Source organism: Aedes aegypti, unplaced genomic scaffold, assembly GCF_002204515.2.
Source record: "Aedes aegypti strain LVP_AGWG unplaced genomic scaffold, AaegL5.0 Primary Assembly AGWG_AaegL5_hic_scaff_462_PBJ_arrow, whole genome shotgun sequence".
Taxonomy (NCBI): domain Eukaryota; kingdom Metazoa; phylum Arthropoda; class Insecta; order Diptera; family Culicidae; genus Aedes; species Aedes aegypti.
Genome location: NW_018736133.1, coordinates 12,218 through 25,736, shown reverse-complemented (window position 1 = coordinate 25,736; position 13,519 = coordinate 12,218). Strand labels below are relative to the sequence as shown.

The 13,519-nt window shown below is 37.1% G+C and overlaps 1 protein-coding gene across 1 annotated transcript; it reads right to left on the bottom strand.

The window, feature by feature from the left end:
• Positions 1–2,347: 2,347 nt before the first annotated feature.
• LOC110681143 (microsomal glutathione S-transferase 1-like) lies at positions 2,348–3,051 on the bottom strand. Its single transcript, XM_021856913.1, has 2 exons — positions 2,838–3,051; positions 2,348–2,763 (listed from the first exon to the last, which is right to left on the bottom strand). Exons 1-2 carry the CDS (start codon positions 2,961–2,963, stop codon positions 2,443–2,445), a joined length of 447 nt encoding a protein of 148 aa, XP_021712605.1. The 5' UTR covers positions 2,964–3,051; the 3' UTR covers positions 2,348–2,442.
• Positions 3,052–13,519: the final 10,468 nt, after the last annotated feature.

Here is a 13,519-nt window from a genome sequence, read left to right as displayed (position 1 = left end):
AGGGACCGGTGTGCTTTTATATTGGAAAGCGGAACCCAAAAATGTGCTTGAACGTGATTGGTTAGATAAGAAAAGGGTCAACATTTTATGATTTTTTCAAAGTTTGTTGCCAATAATCAATAGTGCAACACTAACCGCAAGGCCGCGAAACGAAAAATTTCGAGGATTTTGACAATATTTCGTTTTGTCGGAACCATTCGAAATACACATACCCTTAGCGCCAACCAACCACACAACTCACACTCAAAGTGCCATACATTCGACGCGCTGAGATAAAAATTTATCTTCTCCGCACTCACTTGTCGGACGAACGACGACGCGGAGCTATTAGAAATTTTCGCCGAGTTTTTCCGTGTTGATCGTTAGCTACATTTTGAGCCAGCAACCGGTTGGGGCACGAAATCGAAATGGATGTGACCGACGAGGCTCCGGGCTCCGTTGCTGTCGTTCGGCGCTCGTGTGACCTTCGGATCCGATTTCAGCCGTGGGGTGCGATGAAAGAGATTTATTAGGGTTATGGCTGCTGATGCTGCTGCTGCTGCAAGCTGCCCTAGATCGGTAACACCGTCGTCGTCGTCCTCGTAAGAAGAATGCTTTCGTCTCCGTAGTAACGGATGAAAAACGGCACCCAGGGAGAGATTCCGGTGGATTGAAGCGGAGATTATCTACTTAGTGGAATGAAGTTATTGGGTTTATTTACTGGCATCGCATCACCAAAGTTTCGGGACGAACTGATACTGCTCCACAATGGAGCGTGAAAGAAGAATTTTCGGGATTAGGAAAATTAGCTTTCTAAGCAACCTAAGCTGTTGAAGAAAAAGAGGTTTGTTTTGTGAATATTTCCAAGAAGGTTTGAGGTTCGATGGGATTGAGCTGCTGTTGTAAGCAGCAAATTATCATATTATCTCAGATTTCGAAATATATACCAACCTAGGTTAACCGAGATCTAGTTTCCATGGAAATGAGTTCGTACCTGGAAGAATGAGAGATATAAAAGAATGCATTATTTATAGGCAGTCTTGAAAAAAGTTTGGATAACAAAAATCCACTAAAATTTAACTTAAACCTGGCCACTACCTGGCGGGACTTGAACCCCCGATTCTTGGATGCTAGACGAGTACTAAGACCAACTAAGCTACTGAGTATTTTGATAATCAAATAGCTCAGAAACTTACTAGTTTTGAATTCAAATCCCACCAGCTTACACACGTTTTCTGCAAAACTCATAAGTCCTCCAACTCTTGGTATACAAATGCATGTATATAAAGCTAAATAGAGTGTGATACGGGCGATTGGATTTTAATTTTTTTTTAGAAATTATAACCGCCCAATTACTATATGCTACCGAGTTGAAACGAATCAGCATATACATCCGATATAACGTGGCTCTTCGTGTGAGTGGTACCTATCAGCCCCCTGCATGGAGAGATAGCTGTTATCTGCCTCTCTATTTTTACAGCTAACCACACCTCCCCAATTTCGTTCACCAGCCACGCTTCCAACCAATTAGCGTCACGCCAACTGTAACTTTCAAAACATGCAGGACAAAAGCCTCCATCTTTAAACAATTTTCAACGATGTGTCGCTCCAAATCCAAAAGAAAACCATTATACATTTCAAAGTGATTTGCAAAACGTGCTCAGAATGGACAACGCACACATCCAGCAGTGGGTCCTGCTGGAGCTTCGTCATTCGATGTTATTAGTTATTCATGGCTGTCGTCACGGTATGAAAATGTTTACGATTTTACTCAGGTCCGTTTCGCGCTTGAAATCGTTTAATTTTTATTTTCTATACGAAGGTTCACTCTCTGTCTAAAGTATAGGTTCCCAAACATTGCAGAAGCACGACTCACCTATCCACCAAGTTTATGGTTTTAGCTACTCACTAGAGAAAAACATTATGGTAAAATATCCTGTGTTCACTGGTTTTAATTTCACTGAATTTTCAATATTTTACAATACTTTTCCATACTTTCCAAATAAATAAGAAATAAGATGTTTTGTCCCTAATTCATGAACTTCCGAACAATCGACTTTTTTATAGTGATTTTCAAGAATTCGAGTTGTGAGAATATCAATTTAATGTGAGTCTTGATCAGAATTGGAGACAACATGGTTGAACCATATAGAATGGGAAGAAGAGTCAGAATTTATATCTGAAAATTGTTCAAATTTATCATAGAGTTCCATCGTATCTGCCACATAATATACACATGCAAAAATGGTCAATCGGCAAAGAAAGCTCTCCCTCAATAACTGTGCAAGTGCTTAGAAAGAAGACTAAGCTGAGAAGCAGACTCTGTTCCAGCAGGGACGTTACGTCAAGATGAGAAGAAAACCACGTATTCATTTTTAAAAATTGATTATCCATTTTCATATATCTAAAAATGTCCGCGGACCGCATACTTTAGCCACGGCCCACAGGTTGAGCACCACTAATCTAGAGGAACGCCAGAATCGTTTTGACGGCCATGTAGCCCGTGCTGAAGAAGCCCACCATCCAAGAAAGTCCGCGGGCTGGTTGAGGAATGACGAACACCGCGTAGACCAGGGTGTGTACAATTCGCGCTAGGGCAACCGCCCGGAACAGATTGGTGGCCACGAATACGCTCGGATTGGTGAACATGTACAGGAAAGCGATGATGAAGAAGGGCAGGATGTTCTCCAGATCGTTCAAATGTGCACGGCGGACACGCTCCACGTCCGGATCGTTTGTGACTACCTTAACGCCCTTGGGCGCGTCTTCCGGATTGGCGAAGGCCTACGAATGGGTGGGGAAGATGATTAGCTTGACGCGTCATGACGCAGTAGTGTGAGGCATCTTCAGATACTTACCTTTTTGGCGTGTCGCTTCATACCCGTCAGAACGGACATGACCAACATCTTCAGGCCCAGCACCGAGCACCAGAAGATGTACGACCGGAAAATGGTCGGATCAATGGTATCGAAAAAATTACTCATTGTGAATGCAATCGAGTGCTTGAATATAGCCGGTGATGTTTATCGTTTAACTGACGAACCGTGAGTGAATCGAGTGTGATGCAAGCCGGTTGGATTTTATTCCGTAATTGGCTATCTTATCTATGGCGCATATCGATGTAGCCCCAATGCAGCTTATCGCAGGCTGGTGTAAGAAATCTGATAACGAGGCGTGAGGCGTGAATAGTCAATGTTTTGGAATTTAATGTTTTGACCAGTCACGGTGAGTTTGGTGGAACCTTTTGCACTAATTATTGAATTCATCTTATAGATTCTGTTTCACAACATGCGGGGTAGAACAATCATTCTTGAAACTATGAAAATGATTTGCAACATGTTGTGATATTACAACCCAACTAGAATGGAAACGGTTTTTGTTTTGTCCGTCTCAGGTTCTAGCAAATGCTATGAACTGTGTTAGATCAACTTTGATAGATATAAGCAAGTGAAAGATACAACTACAAAGTACGAGTAAGGGACGGGCATGGGATTGCAACCCATGACCTTCTGCTTATGAAGCGGAAGCCATAGCCATTAGACCACTAACCCCGTCATGAGAAAAAAACTGAATAAGGTAGGCTCCAAAAACTAGGTGAATAATGGTGTTTACTTTATGAAATGAACGATTTTCTAAATCATGTTCTACGATTTTGACGTATATGGCGAGTGCAATCAATACAAACCTAAATGCAAACATCATTTTTTGTACAACAAAGGAACAAGTTTTCAATCGTTGTTTGTTTCTTAGAGTCAAGTAAAGAATAAGAGTATTATTTTGAGTAAAAAATCTGGTGGCAATTTTGGATTTTGATGTCATCTTGGTTTTAAAGTAGTAGAACGAGGTTACCATCTTGTTAGCCCTTAACATGTTGAATTTCAAGTGATACACACTCAATCTGTTCGGTAAAAATAACTGGGTTTTTGGACTACCGAAAAAGTCAGTAAACTAAAAATAAATGTCAAAAATCGAAAAACAGAGATTTTTCACTGAAATTTTGCAGAGAGCTTTCTTTTTATATCATATACCGTGGTGCGAACGCTTAAGTCGACACAAATGTTCAAATGCTAATATCAAGGTGTTGTTTTAGTATACCTTTAAAGGTAATATTGTTTCAAACCATGTTTCACTCAAGATCTTCACGCTACTGATGAGCTTTTTCGTAAAAACCATGATTTTAACATGAAAACCATTCAAATACTTGAGCATGTCTTGTCCATAAATCCGGACAACTGATGCAAACGATGTCTTTAAATCCGGACACTTATGAATCAAAATCCGGACACTTATGAATCAAAATCCGGACATCTGTGTAATAGCACATAATATTCTTTTAATTTTAATGAACATCAATACACAATAAAATATAGATATTTAAAAAGCTTGATGTCTGCGTTTGCCCTATAATGTCAAAAAGAATAGCACGTTTGTAATATAAGTGCTTTGATTACCTGTACCGAGGAGCGTGTAGCTTGAACTGCAATCGTTGCGGCTCGAACTGTTATTATGAAAGTTAACACTATTTATTTCACATCGAGTTAAATTTTGAATACTCACAAAGCTACAAAGAGCTATTTTTTGAATTTTCTCTTATTTTTCTTGCACAAAACTCACTTACACTAATTAAACCAGGGTCTTTTAGAAGATTCCGGATCTTAAAAACACTGGCTCGTAATACCGGACAGTCTCTAGAAGCACCGATAAATATGTATTTCTAACTTATTCACACACAAAGGAGTCAGCAAACTTTAAAAATATCTTTTCTTAAACACTTCTGGTTAAAACTTGCTATAAAAATATAGACACAAACTTTTCTTTCAATCAAACGATGTTCACGCGGTCATCGATCGTAAAAACTTGAGTTGGTGTCAGACCGCGGCGAAATGACGTTCAACACGAACAAATTATTTGTTTTTATTTTTATCAATTATTAGACGTTGGTTACTAGATTAAAAATAAATGTAAAGTTATAAGCATGTTAATAATTAACGGAGTGAATAAAAACCAAACATATTGTCATTAATTTAACTCTAATTGACTAATACAGTGGCCGAAATTCCTATAAGCGCACACGCATTTTTCAACATTTGCGACTAGTTATTACATAAAACATTGACGATCTGTTACTAAAATGATATTTACTATATTTCCACTTGGTTGTATGAAAGACAGTCAAAATTAATAATTTTTCGATTTGTGAAATAAAAATATCATTTTTGGCCAGGAAATTCCTATAAGCGCACAGTGTCCAAGCTAACGCCATTTGTGTTTGCTTCACTCACACTACAAAAAACTTGTCATTTTCTTTTGCTGCCGATGTAAACGGATGCGTGCGGAAAGTTTTGCGATTCGTGCACAGTGTTGTTTGTTGACAGTTTTCAAGATGCCGAAAGGAAAGTTCTTGGACGAAACGGAGCGAAGATTAATCCTTGAATTGAAGGATGTTGGCCAAAGTAACCGTGCAATCGCCAAGAGGATCGGTTAGAGGAGAGACGGTCGTGCGAAATTTCCTGAAGAAAGGTGAGAATTACGGCATCCGGAAGAAAAACAAGGGCAACTCCAAATCACCAATCGTGAGAGGAACCGAATTATCCAGCTTGGTGAAGCCGGGGAGCTGGATTCATCCGGTATTAAAAAGGAATTGGGTCTTTCCATCACAACAAGGCGAGTATCTCAAATACTACGTGGATCTGACACATGGTGTACACGAAAAAGGCCAAAAAAATCCAACCTTACTCCGAGGCATGTTCAGGCAAGACTGGATTTTGCCAGAAACCATATGTCTTGGAACCGGGAATGGAACAACGTGATTTTTTCCGACGAGAAGAAGTTTAATCTGATGGTCCTGACTGCTGCGCGTATTATTGCACGATCTTCGGAAGGATCCGCAAGTGAAGCTGAGCAGAAATTCGGGTGGAGGAAGTTTGATGGTCTGGGCTGCATTTCACGTAGAAGTAAAACCCCGATTGCAACAATTACTACCAGAATGAAGTCCGAAAACTATGTTGAGCTTCTGGACAGTGTTTTGATCCCATTTACGGAGGATGTGATGGAAAATGAATTTGTTTTTCAACAAGATAACGCTGCGATCCATGTCAGCAAGGCCTCCAAACAATGGTTTTTGGAGCGGGACATCCCAGTTATGGATTGGCCAGCGCGGAGTCCGGACCTAAACCCAATCGGAAATCTTTGGGGAATCCTCGCAAGACGGGTTACAGTGGAGGACGGCAGTTCGGATCAGTTCGAGAGCTGGAAGCAGCTGTTAGAGAGGAGTGGCGTAAATTCCTTGACAATGCTGCAGAACCTCATCGATTCAATGCCGAAACGAATTTATGAAACAATCTGAAAAATGGTAAGCAAACCAAGTACTAAAGTTGTTGTGTTCTTGTGATATGATTTTTTATGATCTGAAAATAAAGGTGCGCTTATAAGAATTTCCATACTCAAATCCCGTTTTTTCCTCTTCATTCCAAACTGTTTGAAAGAAAAGTCTTAGTAGTTGGTAGAAATATCATATTATCCGAATACCTAAAAGCATTTGAAGCATATTGAAGTATTGGACTTTCATACTACATGTGCCGGTGAAAAATGGTCATGCGCTTATAGAATTTCGGGCACTGTATAACTAGAGTGTCCGGATATTGATACCTTCCGGATTTTGATTCACCACGGTATTGATAAAAAAATGGTGAAATTTGCTTTTCGATTACGCGTGGCGACAGTTTTCATTTACTGACTTTTTCGGTAGTTCCAAAACCCAGTAAAATTTTACCGACCCCAGTAATTTAATCTAAGTGTGTAGAAATTGGTGGTCGAACGATTTGTGCCGATGGCGGCTTGATTTTAGTGAGAATTGCTCATATGCAAAAATACTTGTTCTCGCCCATACAAATTTCAATCGCTATGCGCACACTCTAGACTTAACCGATCACGCTCAAATTTTGCACGGTATTAAGGATTGTAAATCTCAAATTTATGAGAAAGCGAAAAGACGCAAGTGGCTTATGATTTACGAGCTAGTACATGGGAATTACATAGATGATTTTTTTATTCAGAAGTATCAGAACTGAGAACAACATATTGGCTAGCTGAATTAATTCTTGACACTTCAGATTCACTTGGGCAGGAGTAGTTTTAAAAGCTATTAAACTCATATTTGGCCAAATTTGCGTCTTATCAAAGTCATTGAATTGCAAGTTCCGTAATCCAGGGCAAATTGATCACTGGGGCGAATTTGATCAGGTCGGTACCAAACAACATTTCCTTCCAAGGATTCTGGAGGTTCCATTGAAACAATAGACATTCCATGTTTTCTAGTTTATAGATGTCTTATGATGATTTTGAACTTTTCAATTTTTATTAGGACCAGTTTTTTTTTTTTTGGTAGCGTTAGGGGTAGTACTGGCACTCTTAATCTGCCCTAAGCTCCTTCCCAGCATTTGCTTTTATAAGCCTCTATTGCGTTCATCACACAGACGTTCCTAAGCAATGTGCTCAAATGGTCACTGTGTACCCTAGCAGCAATCAGCCCTTACCGTAGTTTTGCAGTCTAGTACTTTAGACTACTATCAAACTATGATAAGGCCTGAAATGCTACTAGAGTGGTTTAAGTGAAGAACGAAATAGTTTATTAAAAGGTCCTCATTCCCCATTTCATTTCATCACTCACTATCGTCACTTTTATTTTCATGATAGTATCACGTTTATCACCGATTATCACTCATCAACTTTCGTAATACACTTCAGATATACTTTCCATTGTATCACTTTTCACATCACACCATTTTCATATAAATTCATTGTTATTAGCATTTACCATCTGTTAGCATTACTAAGTAATTAAAAGATATTCAATTTGAATGTTTCATTATTTTTGTTGCTGTAGAGTCATTACTATTCAAACTACAATTTAGCAACTATCAACAAAATTACAGTAAAACAAAATCACTTCGATCCATTTTCTGCACTCGCTGTCATTATTAACACTTTTATCATGCATGTTGTAAAACTAGGCAATAATGTTTAATTCAGAGAAATGATTGCAAAATGTATTATGGCTTTTATTAAATTGGTAGAGTTCACATCATTAATACATCATCATTATCATATTTCTAACAAAACTATCAGAATCACTTCCAATGTCATTTTCAAATTTTCATCACCATAGATTTATTATAAACACACTATTAGCACCAACACAATCACTAAATTTAATAACAACAAGTGTTACGCGCAGTTCCACCAAACACCCATTCTTATGTTGCATTATAAAACGATTGATCACACGTTAGCTTCGAAACTAACAACCATTACTGATTAGTACAAAGGATGCTTCAGCTCGTGGTAAACGAACTGAACCATCAACAACCAGCACTGGTTTATAAGTAACTAATGAGCCCTGGCGGTCCCTCCGTTTGAAGAGGACCTGATAATAGGGTGATGTGTTAGTATCCATCGTATTAAGCATTGGTCAGTAAGAACTGCAATTTTCCCAGTATTGCAGTGAATGATGCTGATACAAACCGATGCCAAACAATTCTTTCTCAAAACGGCTTTACCATTGTACAATAACATATTGATAAATCTTGATCTCTTTTTGGAAATAATACAAAATAAAAAGCATCTTACCGTATTCTCCCTCCGTCGTATCGTTTTCAACTCCGTCGCAATCAGTTTCCAGATTCGTCTCACAACTTACGGCTCACTGTGTGTATTGAGTGTTAAAACACAACATATCAACGCTATAATAAAATGTTTTACTAGAATATGTAGATCTACGGGCATCTCCCTCCATTCCTTCAGCATGATGGAATATACTAATTTTCTTTAAAATTAATTGTTCGTCATCAAAATTCCGCCCGAACATATGAATACAATTCCTTTTGACCGTACAATTATGGCATTTGCTCACAGTACAGCGAAAACAACACAAATCAAAGGAGCCGTATTTTACGTCAAGCGTCGCGCACACATAGATGCGCACAAGCTTTTTTTCTCAGTACGACGGATTGAACTTTGTTTACATTCTCAATTATACGCGGCGGTTGAGGAAATTTCGTAAAATTTGGTGATTTATCGAAGTTTTACGGCGTGTGATTGGAATGAAATCCTTCAGTGAAGAAGTACGAAGGTTTTCCATAGTGAAAATAAGTGCCCGGCGAAGTAAGGTCACCCACGGGGGCGGGAAGAAGTTTGGGTTGGAAAGTGGTGTGGGCTCAGTCGATCGCTAAGCATTTCACTCAAATCGTGTTCGTCCATGCGATTTCGGGTGAAAAAGTGCAAAGTGGATAATTGAAGCTGAAGTTATTACTAAAATACAGTAGTTTTATTGCATTTTTGGTGTACAAGTGTACAAACCATAACAGCTTTCACAAAATTACACTTGATAATGAATCTAGTTGCAGGTAAGTTTGAATATCCGCCGTAGTGGAAAATTTAAAGTTTGATACGACGAATAGTAGCGCTTACGACGAAGTAAAACAAAACCCTATGCCGAAACATATTAACAGATCCTCCGCCTGAATGCAGCCGTTTCATAATAAATCATGAACCGTTAGAGGTGTGCCAAAGTATTGGGAAGGTGGATATGTTTCACAGACGGGTATTATTATGGTGCACCTTCTACTTTGGCACCGTCAAACCCTGTGATCGTGGACAGGGGCATTTTTATTAGGACCAGTTTTGCATAGAAATATTCGCAGATTTTGAAGATGTAAGCAATACAGCAATATGAGCAATATGATATCATACAGCTTAGAAAATGTAGTATTTTGCTAATAAAACCGGTTTAATCTCGAATAATGTGCTAATTTCAAGCAAAATTGCCTACATTCGGCGTATTAGGCCAGATTTTCAAAGTTCAATTTTGCAATAAACTGATCAAATACTCGAGTTATAAGAAGTTTGACATCATTTTCAGCCCTTCAGGAGACCCAAATTTAGTTAGACAGGGAAATTTGATTTCTAAAATATGCTTTGTGATATGGTGATCAATTTCGCCCCAATGTGTCATTTTACCCGACCAGAACCACATAACAAGATTATAACACTTCATATCAGCAGCAGTTATAATTAACAGAAGTTGATAGAATTATGTTATCAGAGGGCTTTGTTCTAAACTTGTTATATTAAAATAACACATTTATAACAACATTTGTTATATTTTGACATCGCATTTATAAGTTTGTTGCCCATAACATCCGATGTCATAAACAGTAACATAGTTTGCAATAATTTTGTTATTTTGTAACATCCTTGTAACACATTCTCTAATAATTTTGATATACTTATAACAGTGTTTGTTATGTTTTAGTTTAATTTGGTGCTAATTTTGTTAGAATTTTTGTTTTTTAAACTACTAACGGTACATGTTTTATAACAACTGGTGATATAAAAAAAAACATATCAGGGGAACACATTCTATTATAATCTTGTTTCTTCCGTCTGGTCGGGTATTTTTTTGAAATTAAAACTATTGTTATGATATGTTAAATATTATTTCGTGAAAAATCAATTCCATGAACTGATAAAGATCAATGTAGTACTGGTTTTGCCGAAATTTATTTGACAATAATTGAGTTCTGAAGGATAACACAACATAAAGTTGTAAAATAGTTATCCAATTTTCCCCCGGATTACGGTTCTAAGAATATCCATCCGAGAAAACCCCCAATGCAAAGTTAAATTATTCAAGTACCCAAGTTCATTTTTACACTACGAGTTTATTTACTTCCGATATCCAATTTGTATATTTAAACGAATGGATGGCACCTGTCTTGACACCTCGTTCTCTTCTCTCCCTTTTTACTAGCGTCAGGGTATGAATCCTGAGAAAATTGAATAAATTTCTCACTTATCGCTGTAACAATTTGCAATCACGAAGCCAATTACCACATTTGGCTCCATGCGTGAAGCTCTTTACATAACAAAGCATAGGAAGTCAAATGCTTCTAAAGAAATTCAAAACTCAATTTAATGAAATTCTGCTAAGTGTACGGGATTAGGTATATGATAAGCATAGAATCCACGGAATATGTATTGAGGAAAAATATAAAATCAAAATAATCTGTGTATATTGTAGCCAATTAAAAGCCTATCAACATGTACTGGAAAGATTTAAATAGCTATTGAAATTAATTTTATATACGCATTGAAATTTCACTTCCTATACCTTGCAGGGTATATTTTCGACGCTTCACGCATCAAGTAATCTTTTTCCAGATGTCAGCACCGTACCTTCGTTAACTCGAATCATAATTTGCCAGTTTGATCTGTGCCGTAGTGCAGTTGGACTATGTTCGCTTTAAGTTCGTCGTCTTGATCTTGAAGAGCGGACCGACCTCAGTAAAATAGTGAAGTTTTAAAAAATCATGGATTAAACGACAAACAGAAGTATTTTTTTACTTCAACTTTCATTAAAGTGAATAATATACATCCTACCCAGATCGACATCGCGTTACGAAGTATCCATTGTTACGCGACGAAGTGTTCAGTTTTTTTTCTGCCTATATAATGACAATCAGATCAGCCATGTCGAAAGTTTCATTTACACATAAAGTTAAATGATATAAAACACGAGGATTTCGGATGATCGATTTCGTCATGTGTACAATTAGATCATCTCGTTATCTATCATCAAATGAAAAGATATATCGGTAAACACAAGCGCAACGCTGCCGTTATTTTCTATCGTATTTGTATATTCACCAGAAATTATATTACTTCATTTTCAACGAATTTATCATTCGAATTTGTTCCAATTTGGTGCGAAATACTGTTGCCGCATTTTAATTCCAATAATCAATCAATTTTGTCTTAAGCTGTTACCCCGAACGCCAATTCATTAGCGAAATTAAATCCAGTGCAATTGCTCATGTCAACTTTATCCGCCGGCGGCTCAACCCAACAGTCCGAATGGCCCGAAATGAAAGCATGTCGCCAAAAAACTTCTCTCAAGGCATAATAATTTCAACCTGTTTCGTATATCTCAACCCACCTACCGGAAGTGTTGGGAGTGGAAGGTGAAATGTCCAATTGAAGAAAAAAACTGTATTAAATCCACTTAACAGCTATGGTGCCTTTTTCTGTAATTGCTGAACTATCACCATCAAGACATTAAACGGATTGTTGGACATGGTTGTTTAACGTCACATATAATGTAGTCTTTTTGGGAATAAGGTTTGAACAGTTTCTGTTTGACACATCTCTACAACCGATAGAATGCTACTTATGATTTTGTTCAGTTTTGTAAGAGACAGTTGAAGAGGAATATCCCAAACAACAATTTCACGGCTCTTGATATTGAATAGTGTATCTATTGACAAATAGATCCAAGTCAAACTTTCAGTGCTTATTAGTGAATGTAGGTTCCTCTCTGTCAACTGATTTACAGTGACAGTCAAGAAGGATATTTTTACATAGAAAGCTCCCACCTTTTTGGCTTTATGGACCAAAGAGGTCTGAGCCACAAATCAAGAGAGAAAAAAAAAGCTCCCACCCTTGTATAGTACTAAAGAGTTTCATAGAATATCCAATGTTGAATCATTGGAACAAATGTTGAACAATAATAATTTTAGACAAAATTGTTCCATTCTTCTATTGCCACGATTAATGCAACATAAAACTAGGTTAAGTTAGGTCAAATTAATTGAAAGCGTCGTTTTTCTTTCATAAGCAGATGAAATCAACCTACCCGTAAAAATGCTGAACTGCTACGGCAAATGAAATGTAGTATGTTGATAACAAAATGTTAATAAAATCTTAAATTAGGATGATAGTGTTGTCTAATAACACAGAACACCTACAGTACTGGACAGAAAAAAGTACGCATTGGCCGTTTTTTCATACAAAATGATCAAGTTTGGAGTCTTATATCTCGGTTTCTAGTTGTCCGATTGGCCTGAAATTTTCATCGCAGTTTGAAAGTTACCTCAAATTTGCTAGGCTAGAAATTTATAGTTTTTCTTTAACGAACTTTTAAGTTATCGCCAAATCTCAAATTTTGATAAAAATGACAAAATTTTAAAGTAAAAATAATTTTTAAAATGAAAATACTTAGAGCAATATGTCCTTCTGCAAAAATGTACAATTTGATAAGGCACACAAATTTGCAGAAGATAATTTTTCGGTAAAACTGATTGTTTTTCAAAATATTTTCAAAATAAAATTTTGCAATTTTTTGCAAATTGAGAGTTTTTCAATAATTTAAAAGATTGTGTTTCAAATGCAGTGATATTTTAATTGAGTAAAATCAATGTTATATCTAGGCTGTGGTGAAAATTTCGGATCAATCGGACCACTAAAAGCTGAGATTCAGATCTCCAAACATGACCATTTTGTATGGAAAAACGGCCAATGCGTACTTTATTCTGTCCAGTACTGTAGATATAAGAAATTAATGTAATGGTTGGAATGATACTAATAAAGAGATTAAAGAAATCAAAACAAAAAGTTTGAACTTGTAATTATTTTTTTAAACATTTTAGAATCATGGTTGTACGGTGGAGTTAAGAATTTATTATTTTTCTTTTTTATTTGAAAT

Coding starts and splice junctions, on each gene's coding strand:
- LOC110681143 (XM_021856913.1), bottom strand. CDS start 2,963: ATGAGTAATTTTTTCGATACCATTGATCCGACCATTTTCCGGTCGTAC. Junction 2,764..2,837: donor TGAAGCGACACGCCAAAAAG/GTAAGTATCTGA, acceptor ACCCATTCGTAG/GCCTTCGCCAATCCGGAAGA.